This window comes from Hylobates moloch, unplaced genomic scaffold (genome assembly GCF_009828535.3).
Source record: "Hylobates moloch isolate HMO894 unplaced genomic scaffold, HMol_V3 SCAFFOLD_2, whole genome shotgun sequence".
Lineage (NCBI taxonomy): Eukaryota > Metazoa > Chordata > Mammalia > Primates > Hylobatidae > Hylobates > Hylobates moloch.
Window position 1 is genome coordinate 24,874,023 of NW_026652277.1, and position 17,319 is coordinate 24,891,341.

Below are 17,319 nucleotides of genomic sequence, written 5' to 3' on the forward strand. Positions count from 1 at the left end.
CAGGCATGAACTATTTTCTCTATGACTAAATAGATTTTCAAAAAACTCTAACTTGAAAATGTCCAAAGTGTTCTCATACAGTTAATTACATTTAATAGTGAATGTGTAAGCTGATTATTTTATTCAATCTTGATCAAAAAAAGGATTAAAAAAATCCCAGAAGTCATTTTTCACTTTATATTTTTGTGGGAAGAAGGTTGTCTTAACATTAGCCCCTGTGCTTCATGACCTGAGTCCTTAGCCTAAGGCAGGCTTCCCAGTGGATGACGGAGGATCCTGTCTTCAAAGACCTAGACTTGCTAGGTGTAACTTCATTAGTACATAAAACGTATTACTCTGGGTCTCTCATTTTCAGAGGTCTCAAGCTTTCAAGACTGGTAGTGATCAAAGACTTCTGAAAAAACAGGCAGTTTCAGGTAATGTGACATATTTTAAGTTTTCCCTAAGACTGTGGTTCTGACATGAATCAAGGTCTAATTCAGATAACATTTGGAACTTCTAATTTCAAGAATTACATATAAATATATATTTCAGCTGTCTGTTTCCAACAGCTATTTTAAGAATATTCCAAGGTTTCTGGGGTCAAAAAAAAAAAATAGAAGGGAACACCACCTAGACTGGTAGATGAGAGTATTTATTTATCCCCAAGGAATTTCTTTAAAGGCTTGCTATTCTAGTCTGCCTTTCCTGGTACTAAAAAGGAGCAGGTAATAAACAGTGCTGAATTTCTTCCCTTGGTTAAGGGAAAACCAATTTAGCCTTTGATCCAACCTCAGTGCTGTTTTGAATTGTGCTCCAACAGAGTGCCGTTTTGAATTGTGCTCCATGCTGTTAGACAAGGGGAAGTAATAAGCAGAAATTATTATGAGTCAATTACATTCATTCCAGCATTCTGAGTTCTGCTGTACTCAGAACAGAAAACCAACTTAGAAGGTGAAAGATGTACTCTACAGCCTTATTTAGAAAAAGAACTAGTGCTAATGACTTTTTCCCACAGCTTTGAAAGGTGCTTTCAAAAGAGAGCAAGCAACATTCCTCATTCAGCTGGGATGTTCAAAACAGGTTATAAAAATTATTCTACTAGTTACTAAAATGTAAGATCCAATTCTACTTCAAATGCAAAAAGGCAAACTTCTGTGAATTGCGACTGAAACAGAGGATATCATTAAAATGTATGGTCCGGCTATGTGACCATGAGTTTGGACATGTTGAAAATCTAAGGTGGTAGGTAGAGGCAGTTAACAATAACTATCTAATGAAAATTTAAAAAGGATCTAGATGAAAATATAGCTAAACTGAGGGAAAGACTGTACTTCAGGGTGAAGCCCACATACCAGATTCTGGACAATTTCTCTTTTCACACATATATCAATAAAACCTTGCTCTAAATAAAGGAGAAAGCAAATTATCTGCGGCCTTAGCAGGCTATTATATTGTGTTAATTTCCAGACACTAAAGAGAAAAACACTGAAGTTCATAAATACATTTTTTACTTTTAGCATAAAGCATCCTTTAACAATTTCAGGAGCAGGTTACTTTTTTAAGTAAAAGACAACTCATAGCTAAGTCTATTACTTAAGCATATTAAGGAAACACATGAAGAGTTACATTAAGGAAAATGCGTAGGAATGACTGCAGTTTGTGGAATAAGGTTTTAAGACTGCAAAGTTGCATTCGGGGAACTCTTTAACAAAGATAGACTGAATTCCTCTAATCACAAAACAGAAACAGTGTTAGGGTCTGAGTGGATATAACACATTGAGAGTTCTATAATTGATCAAGTAATGAAAAGTGTTACCAGCTGAAAAACAATACAGCCAAATTTCTCTAAGAATGATCTTGTGGCATTAATACTGAAATCCTATTTGACTTGGAATCTTCAGATTGTATCCAAGTTCGCATACATTACATTTTTAAACTCCGTAATATGGTCAGTGTTTTGATCAAAATCATATTTTAGTGATTTAATCACTACCATCCCAGTAGAAAACAAATGTCTAAATGATGAATGAGAGGAAAGGCGGAATTAAGGAGTGTTCGTTTTTATGTACTAGGAGTCAGAATTCACACAGAGAAGCAGAAATAACCACTTCAGGGCTATGTCCAATTCTTAAGTGTCTTCAAAGCAAAAGTACCTGACTTATTTCTTCTTAATTTCCTACTATTCCAAAAATGAGGAGGCTGAACCCAGCGAACCATGAGCTCCTTTGTGGTGTCCCAGGAAAATCAGAGGGCAAGTTTACTTTAGAAATCTAAAAATCAAAACCGCATGGATCTGGTTCTAAACTCAGTCTCTTAAACTCTCGTAACTAGATAGCAAGCAAACAAAAAACTGAAACCACACCCACACACCCAGCCCCACAGAAATGTAAAATTTGAGAACTGAATCTAGGCAAACCTTAAAGCAGGCTATTGACTCTAGACCAATACAGACATCACATTATGAGTAATGGAGAAAAAAGTTTCTCAACCTGTTCCTTTTCCCACTTGTCAAGAGCCTGAAATAACAAACATGATGGAAGTGAATGTTATTCCTTTCCAAGCCTCTTGATTTATCATAGAAATACCATAGCACCAAGTTGCTGGAAATCAGGAACTGCACCTTAAATTCATCAACTCTGAGTCACCCACCACAGTACTGCTGTACACTGCCATTTTCATACACAGTTGCTCATCAAACACTTGCTGCATAGTGACTGAATTTATTCAATGTGGTAGAGCTTTCTCCTGTTTTCTTTCATCAAATGTTTGGGTAAGACTGAATTTATTCGGAAAAAAAGGAAAAATAATCTCAATAACCCATCTATTTACTCAAAAACAAACCCATGGCAAATCCTCAAAACATTAGATTTACTTACTTGTATCTCAGAAACAGCCACTGGGTGATCCATAATCCAACTAATATAATCCCATTTATTTCTGATACAGAAAATGCCCATTTCACCCTATCAATGTAATCAAAAAACTTGTCTGGGAGTGGAGGGCTAAGCTCCTTGGGAGGGACCCTCTCATGTACAACTGTGATCATGACGGTTGTCAAGACGAGGTTGAAAACTGCATATATGAAGGCAATGCCCGTTTTCCACCACTCTAGTGGAAATTTGTTCCTTGATTCAGTGGGCATAGCAATTTGGATATAGTCCGGGTACTTTTTGGTGCCTTTTCGCAGCCCACTGGATAAGCTCTTGGGTTTACCATTGCCATTTTTGTTTTCTTCTTCAACAGGTTCAGCGGGTCTTGCGTAAGTGTTCGTAGGATCACTGGGTTGATTTTCCAAATGTTCTTCAAGTTTTGCTGTCTCTATGATATCCATTGTCCCCTAGTCTTCAGATCAAAAAGGAGATGGTCAAGTTCTTGTTCTTTGTGGAAATTTAGCTTTTCTCAATCCTTGTATTTCCAAGATCAACATGGACTCTTACAATGGACTTTGTTTCCTAATACAAAATGTAGAAGGTAGCCATCCAATTACTGTTCCTTCCATGCAGCTATATGCTGTACCTTCACCACTTTCAAGAAAGGAAGCCAATTCTTCCCTCAAAAAGATGTTACTATCCCACCTAAAAGCAAAACAAAATTATGTTCAGAAACTATGCTTGTCCAACTGTCAACCATCCAAAACAAAAACATTCTTAAAATAAGGATACAAATACCAAAGCCATTTGCTTTATAAATATAACGTCAGAACCTAGTTAAAGCTGCTGAGATCAAGTTTATTTACAAAATACTGAACAGTTTTATCTTGGAATTCTTGTCTCTTTTTGAGCTAGTATTGGTAGAAATAGAAATATTTTAACAATCAGTTCCCTTTAAATTTCCTTAAAGAAAACTCAGGACCCAACATCGTAAACACTTCATCAGACACTATCCCTTGTTGCTAACCATGAAGTCATAATAAGCTAGAAACTACCCAGAGATCACACCAATCCTTCCTAAGACTGTATTTTCTATGAGCCATAAAGAAAGAATAAACTGGTAAGTGGCTTATATGCATTGAATAATTGTTACTCTCTTCATTTGTCAAAATAGTCGATTTTCTATTTTCTAATTAAAAAACAGAAGTCTTTTTAAGTGACCGCTTTTAAGAACAGATTCAAGAACACATTCAAGATTTTTAAAATGGCACAGTCTCAGTTTATCCTTTTATATTCAGAGATGCACACCATATACAAGAAAAGCTGGCAGCCTTCAAAATAACTCTGAAAAGATACACCAAGCCTTAGCTATGTCTCTCACGCAGGCAACAAGTAGAATTTATTTGAAGGATAAAAATACCTCACTACAATTGGCATGATAAATTAGTAACTAACAATATTTTGATTCAGCTACCACAATTTCTACCAAGCAATAGAAACAGGCCTCCAGAGGACCAGCTCAGGGGACTTACCCACCACGACACCGCTGAGGATAACTACCTTTGGCTTCAGCTCCACAGGATCCAGAGAGCACACATTTCTTTAGGACACAGGGCACCACTGCCACCTCTTTTATACTTGCTAGCACACAGCCCCAGCTGTTCTCAATTTAGGAGAGCAGTCTTTTTAGTCCTGCTACAGAAACCAGCCGCCTGATGAGGTTTTCAAACCTCATAATTAGTCCTCTCCCTGGATACACTGCTCAACTTAAGCACAATCCACTGCATTTTAAAGGACCTCCCCGCTCCCCCACCTCCCCCGTTTCAGGGTAACTTCAGGGAAAACTGAGGAGGACAAACTCAAAGTGATGACAGCTAAGGCTTTATTTAATGAAAGAAAAAAAAATAGCGAAAATGGCAGTCAATATGTACAGCCAATGTCTGGTTACAATTATGGGTGGCAAATAGATAAACCACAAGTGTTTACTGTGCACCTAAATGCCCCAGTGCTGAAGGCTACGTAGGGGAAATTAAAAGGAGTGAAAAACACCTGACCTGAACATTCAGCCAAAGAGCTTGCAGTCTAACCAAAGAGACAGGACTAAAATGATGAAAGACTACTGGAGAAGACTGAATGGCGTATTGTGAAAGGAAGGAGAGGGATGAGCTGATTACTAAAGTGAGAGGTTTAGCTGTACTGTTTCCCTGCTCCAGGGACAGGATGTGTCCACACACAGGCTCTGTTTCTGAGAAAGCAAAAGCATGTGGAAAGCTGGCCTGGTAGAGAAATGGGGGATAAGGGAGCATGAGACTAGCTAAAAGATACCACTGAGAATTATAAACATCTCACCTTTCTCTTGTCCTTCGGCAGAGCCCCCAGCTATCAATACATTACAGCAGGATGAGAAAGGCCCAGGCCTTTGACATCCCAGGCTTTGACAGGCCCAGGCTTGACAGTGTCTTGGCACAATGTTGTGGGAAGAATAAGCACAAAGAAGAGGTGCCTCAGGAAGGTATTTTCAACAACAAACCTTCAACACCATGAACTACTACTTCTAACGGAGGTCCGAAGCACTAACACAGCCATTTCCTGTCTCTCTTTAGCAGCCTTGCCTAATCCACTTACAGCATCTTGCCAAATCATCATCCAAATTCCCTTCAACTCTACTCTTCCATATGTGCTCCTAGTCTTATGTTCATGTGTGAAAGAAGCTTGTGATTTTGAGACTCCATTTCACAGTGGATGTACAGATGGTCTTTATAAGGTAGCTACTCGGTTCTAGAACACAGAATGTGGAACAGAAGAAAATCCAATTAGTAACCTTTTCTCTTTTTTTTTTCCCAAGAGGAAACACTCAGCCACCCACCTCATGGGACTGCTATGAGAATGACTGAAATAATTAATTGTGAAGAGCTTTGTGCCCCTGGGAGTAAGAACACTATGTGAGTACAATGCCCATTTATCGTCATTAGTGTTAAAATTAATATTTTCCTTGGGATTTCATTAAGATTAAATATACACAGCACGTTCATCACGTGTCAACAAATCTTAAGACGAAACGTTTGTCATCAAGATAATGATCACAACATATTCATTCCTATTTTGGAAGGAAAATATCTGGGGGTCCCAAAATCACTCAGCTAAAGGGAAAAGTCAAGCTGGGAACTGCTTAGGGCAAACCTGCCTCCCATTCTATTCAAAGTTACACATTTGCTCATGGAGATAAATGCATATCTGATTGCCCTCTTTGGAGAGGCTAATCAGAAACCCAAAAGAATGCAACCATTAATCTCTTATCTACCTATGACCTGGAAGGCCCCTCCCCACTTTGAGTTGTCCCACCTTTCCAGACCGAACCAATGTTCATCTTACATATGTTGATTGATGTCTCATATCCCCCTAAAATGTATGAAACCAAACTGTGCTCTGACCACCTTGGGCACATGTCTTCAAGACCTCCCGAGGCTGTGTCATGGGCGTGCAACCTCAACCTTGGCAAAATAAACTTTCTAAATTAACTGAGACCTATCTCAGATTTTCAGGGTTCACATTTTGGTAACCACAGAGGGATTCTGAGTGGCGGTGCCCCTGACCTTTAACAAATCTCCTGTCAGTGCTTGGTTCAACCTTGGGCTATCTTTATGGCTTAAAACAATAGGACAATTTGCTGAGGCCTGGAAGCACCCATTCCAGAGAATCCCTGATCTCCCCAATTCTGATTGAGATCTAAAGTTTATTTTGCTGTACAATTTTTTTTTTTTTTTTGGAGTTTTAGTTGCTTCCAACACAAGGAAGGTAAGTTTTTCCTGCTTCCATGATGATGGAAGGCAGGTAACTCCTTTACGGAGTTTCCCTTCCAACAGGGAAGATGAGGTATTTTTTTTTTTTCCTGCTCCTAGTGACACAGGAGATAGAAGTTTTTTAGGCAGATAGTGAAGGTAAAAGAGTTCTCAGCAAGGCTTCCCTTCTAACAGAAAGCAGCCCGAGAAACATTTTTTTGTCTAATGAAGAGCAGCCTGAAAAATTGAGCTGCAAACATAGATAAGCAAGCTGGAAGCTTGCACAGGTTACTGTCGGCAGCTGTGCCAATACAAAATGGCTACCTGGGGGCCAGGTATGTTCAACGTGGAGGCTCCATCTTCCCTTTTGTCACCATGTGTAAAGAAACAGGCAACATGGTATGAGCCAGGAAGATGATCCCTTTGCATAATAAAAGATTAGGGTGGGGGTGGCCAGCTTTTTGCACCCTTATGCAAATGGCACACCTGGTCCAACCAATGTTTCATGCCCTGTGTAAATCAAACACCACCTCCTCAAGCTCATCTGTAAAACCTGCATTTCACTGAGGAAGCAGAAACCCATTTGGGACCCCTCTCTCTGCAGGAGAAAGTTCTTCTTTTCCTTTTGCCTATTAATCCTCTGCTTTTAACCTCACTCCTTGTGTGTCCCTGTCCTTGATTTCCTCTGCATGAGACAATGAACCTCAGGTATCACCCCAGACAAGGCTGCTTCACTAGGATAGAGAGCAGTCTTCAGCCCGAGACCCAACAACCCCTAGAGAGCTAACTAAATTGGGGTTTGTCTTGGCTAAAGTTAAAATTTTAACAACCAGCTGGTCTTAATGTCTTTACCATTAGAGTGCTCAGTAATCATACAAGTTGTCCAATCATTTGTTTTGCTTGGTTTTTTTTTTATTGTTTGTTTCTCTTTTTGATGTTGTTTCAGTCTTTTTCCCATTGGGTTTGACCAACTTCATCCGACTTGATCAAATCCAAAAGAAAGTTCCAAATTATGGGGAACAAGGCCACTGAAGTGGCTAAATTCTCATAGACACACACAAAAAAGGTCATATGGTAAGGTGGTATAATGGGGGGAGAAAAACAGCCAGAAAAAGGAAAAAAAAAGAAAAAAAGGAAAGATTTTTTATTTTGACTACTTAAGGGGCTTTATTTACATAACAAAGCCACCTTTTTGCTAGCCAGGTCAAACTGAAAGCAAAGGCAGTCACCCCACGCTGCATTTCAATAGCTAAGGTTCTGCCTTTTTTTTCCCACCATGACAGCCTGAGTTTTGTTTCCTAAATCAAGCCCTTTCTGGTTTGATACTTGGTACTTCTGAAATAGCAGCAATTTGTCCTAGTTCATGAAATATGGAAATGAGATCTAAAGAGTTGTTTTTTTAAAGGGACTCAATGGTTAAAGTCAGCTTAATTGAAAACTACCATCGAAGATGTGTGTCTGTACGTTTACGTGTTTGTATTTAAAAGGCCTTCATGTTTTTATTCCTTTTTTCTCCCCTAGGACCTTGTCTTTTTTTTTTTTTTTTTTTTTTGAGGTGGAGTCTTGCTCTGTTGTCCAGGCTGGAGTGCAGTCGTGTGATCTTGGCTCACTGCAACCTCCACCTCCTGGATTCAAGGGATTCTCCTGCCCCAGTCTCCCAAGTAGCCAGGATTACACGCACGCACCACCACACCCAGCTAATTTTTGTATTTTTAGTACAGATGACGTTTCACCATGTTGACCAGGCTGGTCTTGAACTCCTGACCTCAGTTGATCCACCTGCCTTGGCGTCCCAAAGTGCTGGGATTATAGGTGTGAACCACCATGGCTAGTGCCCTTTTTTTAAAATTTTTTCTTCTCAGTTGACTGGATTCTGTTTTCTTCATTTACTTCTGCTGTCTCTCCTTTCTCTTTCACCCTCTGCTGCATGAGGGACCTAAAATAGTTTATAATAGCCTGGGGTTCCTTAAAGAAAATGGAGAAGACACCAGACTCCCTTTCGGGGAGAAACCTGTTTCTCCTATGGAACTTGAAGTTCATCTCAGCTTTTAAACTGCTTGCTTTTGTATTGTTACCTGATTTTTGACTAAAATAGTTATTGCAACAGAGGCTACTCTTAGGTTTTTAAAGAAAAGTGTAGTTTAGACACTTAGAAATGTCTTCGTTTAAAAAAAAATTTTTTTTAAGTGAACCATAAAAACATCACATGGTCTAGCCTCATAAAAATTCTCCCTTTTTGTAAACCCAGGATTGAGTGTGGGCTCTGCCCAGGGCTCAGAGATCTGGTTAAAAGATAGGTAGTCTCTAAATAAAATTGGTCTCCTTATGAAATCCTATGATAGATTTTTATAATTTTATGTTCAATTTGGCATCCATCTTTAATCTCCCTCTAGACTTTTTCTCTCTGTATCTTATGAGGCAAATTTTGCTATTTGATTTTCACCTGAGTTGTTTCCGTTAATATGCAAATTTAAGGCTATTTAGCTGACAACTACCTAAGGTTGTGAAACAGGTTATCAAAATCCTGAAAATCTAGGATAGGAAAAAAACGTTTTTTATGAATCTAAGATGTGTTTCTATTGGCATGCCTGATATGTCTATGCATTTATATGTTGTGTACACAATGTTTCACTACTAAAAATATATTAAAAAGCTCTAATTAATTGGCTTAATGAAAAAAGCATTTGAATCAAATAGTTTATCAGGAAAAAATAAGAGACTAATCAAATGCTTTTTCAAGTTTACAGAACTTAAGTGAAATCTTTAATAAATAAGCTAGCTTTAAAATTATTGGTACAGTAATATTAGAAATGTCTTAAGAATTGCCAGCATACATTCTTGTTTGCATTAATCAAGCAATTTCATACTTATCCCTGCCAAATACTATAAGGTGTCAAAATTTGACATGGGGGTTATAAAACTATGAACCTAGCCCAAAGCTGAATGAACTTTCCTTGTGTAATCTTTAATAAACAAGACATTGATATTGGTTTAATAAAAAATAGCCACATTTTGAATTTAGTAAGATTACCATAACTTCTAATCTTGTGGCTTTGGGCAGTTTAGTCCACAGGGACTGAGGTTTGTTTTGAGAAAGGACTGTTACTGTCTTTGTTTCAAAGCTAAACTATAAGCTAAGGTCCCAATTAGTTTGGCCTACACCCAGGAATGTACAAAGACAGCTTGGAGGTTAAAAGCAAGATGGAGTCAGTTAGTTTAAATCTTTTTCACTGTTTCAGTTACAATTTTGCAATGGTGGTTCCAAAACTTTAAATGGTGACTATCACAGTTTTCATAAATAATCTACATAAACAATTAAAATAATTAGGCAAATGTAATGGGATAAATAATTGTAGACAAACAGGTCATAATTTGGAATCTAAAGTTATATTAAATTAAATAATAGATATTTCATTATTTGGATATTTTCCAATAAAAATATATTTGTAGGAAAACATTCTTTCTTAAAAAAAAGTGTGTCCTTTTAAAAAAGGGTGAACAATTTTTGTCTAATTCAAAGCTTATTTAAAGGTTATGTATAAAACAAGGTAAAATGAACCAGGAAATATGAGAGATGTAGAGAAAGTTATAAAAATAAAGTTTTTTTTTTTTTGGTAAGAAAGCTTAAAGAGAAATAATTTCAAATGAAAAATAATTGTGTGTGAGATTCTTCATATGAGAAAGAATTTAGTCCTAGAGTAGAATGACTGGTTGTTTAAGAAAGAGGGATGTTAAGGACAAACCAGAAAGTCCAAGCATGTCATGAACGGTCTGTGTAAGTCACAATGAGAGGATTTAAAAATAAACTTTTATATTATCAAGTTGTCATATTATTAAGTTTTGGTTTGCTTAGGAAAAAACTGAGATTAAAAGTTTTTTTTTGAATTAAGGTTATTGCATCCATGTATCTCTTTGCATGTGCTTTTAAAGTACTTGTGACATTGAGTTACAGGCCTTTGACTCTTGTGTCTGAAAAGGACACCAAGTCCTGTTAAATTTTAAACACTGACAGCAATTAAACCCCATCTTCAGGCCAGGTAGAAGATGCCAATCAAAATAAACTGCATTCCTAAGACACTGGGCGAGAAATTAAAGCTATTCAACTCCTCGAGGCCCAGGAACTATCATGGAAGAGGTGGGCATATAAGACTGTAGGAACTGATTTTGAGAGATAAGTTCAGTTTCTCTACAAATTAATCATCAATGTCAAAGACACACTGATGCAAGACAAGCATATGTGTCCCTGTGTCTGATTAACAAGTTTTTCTTGAAGTATTAACTGACTCCTTAATAAAGGTTATAAAGGTTATAAAAGGCTTATGGAAGTTTTATCTTATGGTAAAAATTAAAATTTTATGGTTTATAAAATTTTGAAAAACAAATTCAATTGGCTTCATGCTGTTTTTATTGAAGCTTATTGTTTGGAAAATTAAGTCTCCTTTCCCAAAGAATGAAAGTTTTGCCTTTTTATCCTTGTGTTATCACTTTGGTTAAATGAAATGACTTGTTTTACAATGACCTGTGATCCTATTTTGTGATATCAAGTGTTTTAAACTTTTGATATTTGACAAACTTTCCAAATCAAATTATACAGTATGTCTTTTTCTTACCTAATTAATCCTTTAAGATATTAGGTTCCCTAAAGTCCAAAAATGACATATTTGGCTTTGGTATAAAAATTATACAGAAAGCATTGTCAAATATAAAATGATGTTTGGTTTTCTTTGGGCTGTATTTGTATAAATATGCTATTGGTATGTGTTGTAAAATTATGGGAAACTCCCATAATTCTGATATGACAATGTACATTATCAGTAATAATTATAATTGTTATGTTAAATTATTGTGTGCCACAGAGGTAACAAATTTCCTTGCCAATTGTGTCTTTGACTATGGCTGCCCTAAAATGTTTTGTCCTCCACAGAAAATTGTCTTATTTTGGTCCTCTTTAGAAGGTGGTTTTATAATTAGCTATAAAACCCTCACAGGTGCTCCTGAATGCAGGTTTCTGATAACTTTGGAGACTGTGACATCAGAATAGAGGAAAAACTTTCAGGACTCATGGAGAGCTGAAATGTTCATGAATATTAAGCAGAACAGGAATTAACTGCATGGACTAAACTAATAGAAGTCTAAAGTAATCTTTTTAACTTTTTTGTTTAAAACCTGCTCATCCTTTGTTTTTCAGAGCAGGAAAACTCTTAAGCTATTTACAGCTTTTAACAATTGAGTAAAGTATACTCCTATGAACAAAATGTGGAGCATATTTTTTTTTTTCTACCTGATTTCTCAAGAATTTGGAAACTATTGGCAACTATTTGTATTCTTAACTTAGGGCAATACAGTTATTTGCATAAGTGCAATAAGAATCTGTTTTTGTTTATAACAGGACACAACTGGAGAAACTGGTTATTTTACCAAGGCTTAGGCTGGAATGGTGTACTTTCCTTTAAAGAATCAAACTTGACTTATGGAGCCAATAAAAGCCTCTTGGGAAAACTGGCCTCATACTTGTCTACACAGTCCCTGTACAGGGTTCCCGACCTGTGGTAAGTAAAGAATGTCACTTCCTGACAGGCCTAGGAGCTCCAAGTTTTATCTCAGAACCTCAAGAGGAGAGAATCACCCAATTCACAGGTTTTTGATGATACAAATCTATAGCTGGACTTGGTTTTAAAAAAGTCTTATCTGAGATTCCTTCTATTGATGTGGTGGCTCATACCTGTAATTTCAGTACTTTGGGAGGCCAAGGCAGGAGGTCATTTGAGCCCAGGAGTTCAAGACCCATCTGGGCAACATGGCAAAACCATGCATTTACAAAAAAAAAAAAAAAAAAATTAGCTGGGTGTGGTGGTGCACCTGTAGTCCCAGCTACTTGGGAGGCTAAGGTTAGAGGATTACTTGAGCCCAAGAGGTTGAGGCTGCAGTGAGCAGTGATCACACCACTGCATTCCAGCCTGGGTGACGGAGTGAGATCTTGCCTCCAAGAAAAAAAAAATAAAAAAAGGTGCTGTATTAGTTATGTAATATAACCTAGTGGTGTAAACCTGCTGCTGCTACCATTTTTACTCTCTGATGAACTTTAGAATCATTTTATTAGACTACAGGAAAAATTCTACTGGCATTATTAAAAGGAAATGACTTACATTATATGGTATGGCAACATCAAATCTTTACTGGTATAATAACCTCAGCTTCCCACGTATGAATATAGTATAGTTTTATCCTTGCTTTTATCCACATCAGCAAATTTTTATAGCTTTCTTCAAATAAGTTCTGAACATTTATTTTAATTATTAAAATTTGAGGCCATTTTTGTCTTTGTTGTAGTGGCTACATCAGTAACCAATAGTCAAGTAAGTGATCATATTTTTATTAGGTTTTCTAACTGGTTATTACTGATTCTATAAGGATACTGTGTTTTTAATTTGTAAACAAAATCTAACCTTCCAGTTGAATATTGTATGTTTTAGTTATTTTCACATATATATTCTTTTCTGCCTTTTAGTCATTACCTGCCTGTTTTCTTTTTATTTTCTTGGCTTAATTGGCTAGAACAATGTTAAAAAGTAGAGATGTAGAAGTTAAAACACAGAAGCACAATGGTGTCTATGGATGTGTTTTCTTGTAATTTGACAAAAAGATTCTAAATCTCATTTAGGAGTGAAAATGAAAGCAGCAGACTTTTCCCACTATGTATTAGAATATATATTACACAGCTAAAATTGTGTGATATTGACATTAAAAGAGCCTAACTATACATACTTCTATTAAAATAAAATACTGAATATTTTTCCCTTGCAACATCAATTGGATACTGAGTTTTACCAAATGCCATTTTGGCTTCACTCCAGATAATAATGTCTTTTCCTTTTAAACATGTTTGTGATGTATTTTATTACAATCATTTTCTAATTTTAAATCTTCCTTATATTTCTGGAATAAATCATGCTTAGTTCAAAAAAAATGTAACAAAACCCTAGCAGTGTACTGGAAGGTTCAGAGTTTGCCATTTGCCTTCTAAAGGGAGATGAATCTATAGAGATCTTTAATTTTTTCAGTATTATCTAGGTTAACTTCCAGTATTTTGCAATGTAAGAAGACTCAGAAGGCTTGGCATCTGCTTTGCACTCTGGCATAGGACCCTAAACAAATAAACTAATGAAATTGCCATCCACTGAGAGAGGAACTATTGTGGCTTTTTTCGCTTTCCCAGACACTGGTAGGAAAGGATAACTACAGTGTGAACCCTGAAAACCTGAGATAGGTCTCAGTTGATTTAGAAAATTTATTTTGCCAAGGTTGAGGATGCACACCCATGACACAGCCTCAGGAGGTCTTGATGACATGAGCTCAAGGTGGTCATAGCACAGTTTGGTTTCATACATTTTAGGGGGACATGAGACATCAATCAACATATGTAAGATGAACAATTGGTTCGGTCTGGAAAGGTGGGACAACTCAAAGCGGGGAGGGGGCTTCCAGGTCATAGGTAGATGATAAGAGATAAATGGTTGCATTCTTTTGGGTTTCTGATTAGCCTCTCCAAAGGAGGCAATGAGTTATGCATTTATCTCTGTGAGCAGATGTGTGAGAATGGGAGGCAGGTTTGCCCTAAGCAGTTCCCAGCTTGACTTTTCCCTTTAGCTTAGTGATTTTGGGGCCCAGAGATATTTTCCTTTCACATTTCCCCCCCTTTGTTTAAATCTTTTGGAGAAAGCATTTTAGAAGAAAAAGTCTCTGAGCTCAGGTTTCATCTTATCTCTCATGGCTAGGATGGTTTGTTCCTAGATGTGTAGGCCCTGAATTATTAGGAAAGCTCATTTTTAGAAGGTTGTGAAGTCTCATGTCCTATGAAGAGAATATAGTGGAAGGAAGGGAGAAAAACAACAACAAACAAAATAATCCTGGAAAATCAATATAGATCACATTACTCTGAAGTCCATATATTAGTAGGCAGGTATGAAAGTGGCTTATGAATGTAAATAGGTTGTTATTTTCTTCTGAAGTTTAAGTTGTCTAGCTTCAGTTCACAGGGTTTCATGAAAGCACAGCTTAGTTTTCAGTGACTTCAAATTAGGAAAAATGGGGAAAAAAGAAAAAAAAAATGGAAAACATTATTCTGAAGACTTCTAGCTAACAAAAATCAGAATTCAGTCCAAACTGTAGAAAATATTAAAAATTGAAAAACATTAGGCAAGACTAGAATCTAACAAGTGTACTATAGTTTTTGAAACGTAATTTTTCTCTCTCCAGTTTCCAGTTTTTACTAAAGACAAATCATGGTAGGACTGGTTCGCGTTAATATACTTGGCCTAATTATTTGTAGATAGTGCAGCAAGAATAATGATTTTTTACACAGGCTTTTAAATTGGCTTTGAATGGCATTTTTATTCAGTTATCCTATTTTATGACTTTATCTTAAGGGAATTAGATGTACAAAACATATTTTTACAAGCATATTTTCAATAGTTACATATAAGGGAAAATTGGAAATAATCTAATATCCAAGAACATGGGGTTAGCTAAATGAATTATGGTTACCTTAGTATTACACATAATGTGTGATACCATAGAACTATAAAACTGCAAGACAGATATATAAATACTATATAAGAAGAAAACAGTGCTGAGGTAGGCAGATCACCTGAGGTCAGTAGTTTGAGACCAGCCTGGCCAACATGGCAAAACCCTATCTCTACTAAAAATACAAAAAATTAGCTGGGCGTGGTGGCACATGCCTGTAGTCCCAGCTGCTTGGGAGGCTGAGGCACAAGAATCCCTCCAACCTGGGAGGCAGAGGTTGCAGTGAGCTGAGACTGCACACTGCACTCCAGCCTGGGTGACAGAGCAAGACTCTATTTCAAAAATAAAAAAAGAAGTATCAAATTAAGAAGAAACTTCAAACTTAACAGAAACTGTAGAATCTCAATAATTCATATAAAAGGTTATAGTTTAAAAAAATGGGAAAAGGCCATGTGATCGATACTCATGGCTACAGAAAAAGGTGCAGGGATAGCAGTTCAGATCTGAAGCTCATTGACAGCAGCTGCAGAGGCTATGAGCATAGACATGGGCTCCAGTAGAAGGGCGTAGAAATGCTTTGTGTTCCAGATTTGTAAGTGTGCCTTGTGGTGCATATGAAGTGTTTAAGATATATTAAATGTGTAAATATAATTTAAAAATTAAGAGATTTTTATCTAGTTTATTATAGTTTTAATACTTAAAAGAATTTAATCTGTTCAAGATAGATGCAAAACATTGATCAAAAAAAGCATGTTCCTGCATTTATAAACTGCAATAATGAATAACAGATGTTTATACATTGAACTTAAAGGTTTAAGAAAAACTAGGTCTTGAAACAGAATTTTATTGAATTGAGTATCAGTTGAAACAATCTGCTGAATTTCTTGACACAAGCTTTCTTAGACCTTAAAAAAGAAAACTGTTGTCACTATAAAGCCATTAAAAAATCAACTTGTAGAATAAAATATTCACAATATAATAGTTCTCAGCAAATCTTACTTACATGGCAGGTACTATGCTTCTGTATTATCTAATTAATCACCATAACAACCCTAGGAAATATTGTTAGCCAGATTTTTTTTTTAAATTGAAACAATCAAAGTGAAGGGACAACCCACAGAATGGGAGAAAATATTTACAAACTATCCACCTGACAAGTGATTAATAACCAGAATATATAAGGAGTTCAAACCACAGGAAAAAATCCAACAGTCTGAGTAAAAAAATAAGCAAAAGTTCCAAATAGACATTTCTCAAAAGACAGACAAATGGCAAACAGCTATATGAAAAGTGCTCAACATCAGTGATCATCACAGAAATACAAATCAAAACTACATCATCTCACCCCAGTTAAAATGGCTTCTATTCAAAAGATAGGCAATAATGAATGCTGGTGAGGATGTGGAGATAGGGGAATCCTTGTACACTGTTGGTGGGAATGTTAGTTAGTAAAGCCGCTATGGAGAACAGTATGGAGGTTCCTCAGAAAACTAAAAATAGAACTACCATATGATCCAGCTATCCCACTGCTGGGAATATATCCAAAAGAAAGAAAATCAGCATATCAAAGAGATATCTGCACTCCCATGTTTATTGCAACATTATTCACAATAGGCAAGATTTGGAAGCGACATAAGTGTCTACTGATGGATAGATGAAGAAAATATAGTACAGATACACAATGGAGTACTATTCAGCCATAAAAAAGAATAGGATCTCATCATTTGCAACAACATGGATGGAACTGGAAGACATTATGTTAATTGAAATAAGCCAGGCACAGAAAGACAAACTTCATGTGTTCCCACTCATTTGTGTGAGCCAAAAATTAAAACAATTGAACTTATGGTGATAGAGGTAGAAAGATGGTTACCAGATGCTGGGAACAGTAGTGGTGGGTGGCACAGCGGGTGAAGTGGAGATGGTTAATGGGTAAAAAAAATATAGTTAGATAGAATAAGTTCTGGTATTTGATAGAACAGGGCGACTACAGTCAACAATAATTTATTGTACATTTAAAAATAACTAAAATTATAACTGAAATGTTTATAACAGAAATAAGTGATGAATGCTTGAGGTGATGGATACCCCATTTACCCTGATTTGATTATTACACACTGTATGCCTGTATCATAATTTCTCATGTATCCCATAAATATGTA

At 36.5% G+C, this 17,319-nt stretch overlaps 1 protein-coding gene and 1 long non-coding RNA gene across 10 annotated transcripts in view; one reads left to right on the forward strand and one right to left on the reverse strand.

The window, feature by feature from the left end:
* Positions 1-5,557, reverse strand: part of SGMS2 (sphingomyelin synthase 2) — a 33,135-nt gene extending 27,578 nt beyond the window's left edge. For 3 of the 7 annotated variants that reach the window (XR_009211319.1, XR_009211316.1, XM_058432354.1), the window contains exons 1-3: positions 5,202-5,305; positions 2,859-3,557; positions 772-828 (exon numbers count right to left, since the gene is read on the reverse strand). Coding sequence is in view for 5 of the 7 variants with exons in the window: in XM_058432354.1 (XP_058288337.1) it covers positions 772-828; positions 2,859-3,313 (512 nt within the window). In the remaining 2 variants the exon portion in view is untranslated. Of the gene's footprint in view, positions 1-771; positions 829-2,858; positions 3,558-4,384; positions 4,539-5,201; positions 5,306-5,477 lie in introns of those variants that run through there. The other 4 variants (XM_058432361.1, XM_058432369.1, XM_058432373.1 and 1 more) reach the window with 4 other exon arrangements.
* LOC131382128 (uncharacterized) overlaps positions 5,240-17,319 on the forward strand; it is a 29,878-nt gene continuing 17,798 nt past the window's right edge. For 2 of the 3 annotated variants that reach the window (XR_009211323.1, XR_009211325.1), the window contains exons 1-4: positions 5,240-5,364; positions 5,456-5,616; positions 5,698-5,794; positions 12,021-12,180. This is a non-coding gene — a long non-coding RNA (uncharacterized LOC131382128). Of the gene's footprint in view, positions 5,365-5,455; positions 5,617-5,697; positions 5,795-10,663; positions 10,767-12,020; positions 12,181-17,319 lie in introns of all 3 variants that reach the window. The other variant, XR_009211324.1, reaches the window with a different exon arrangement.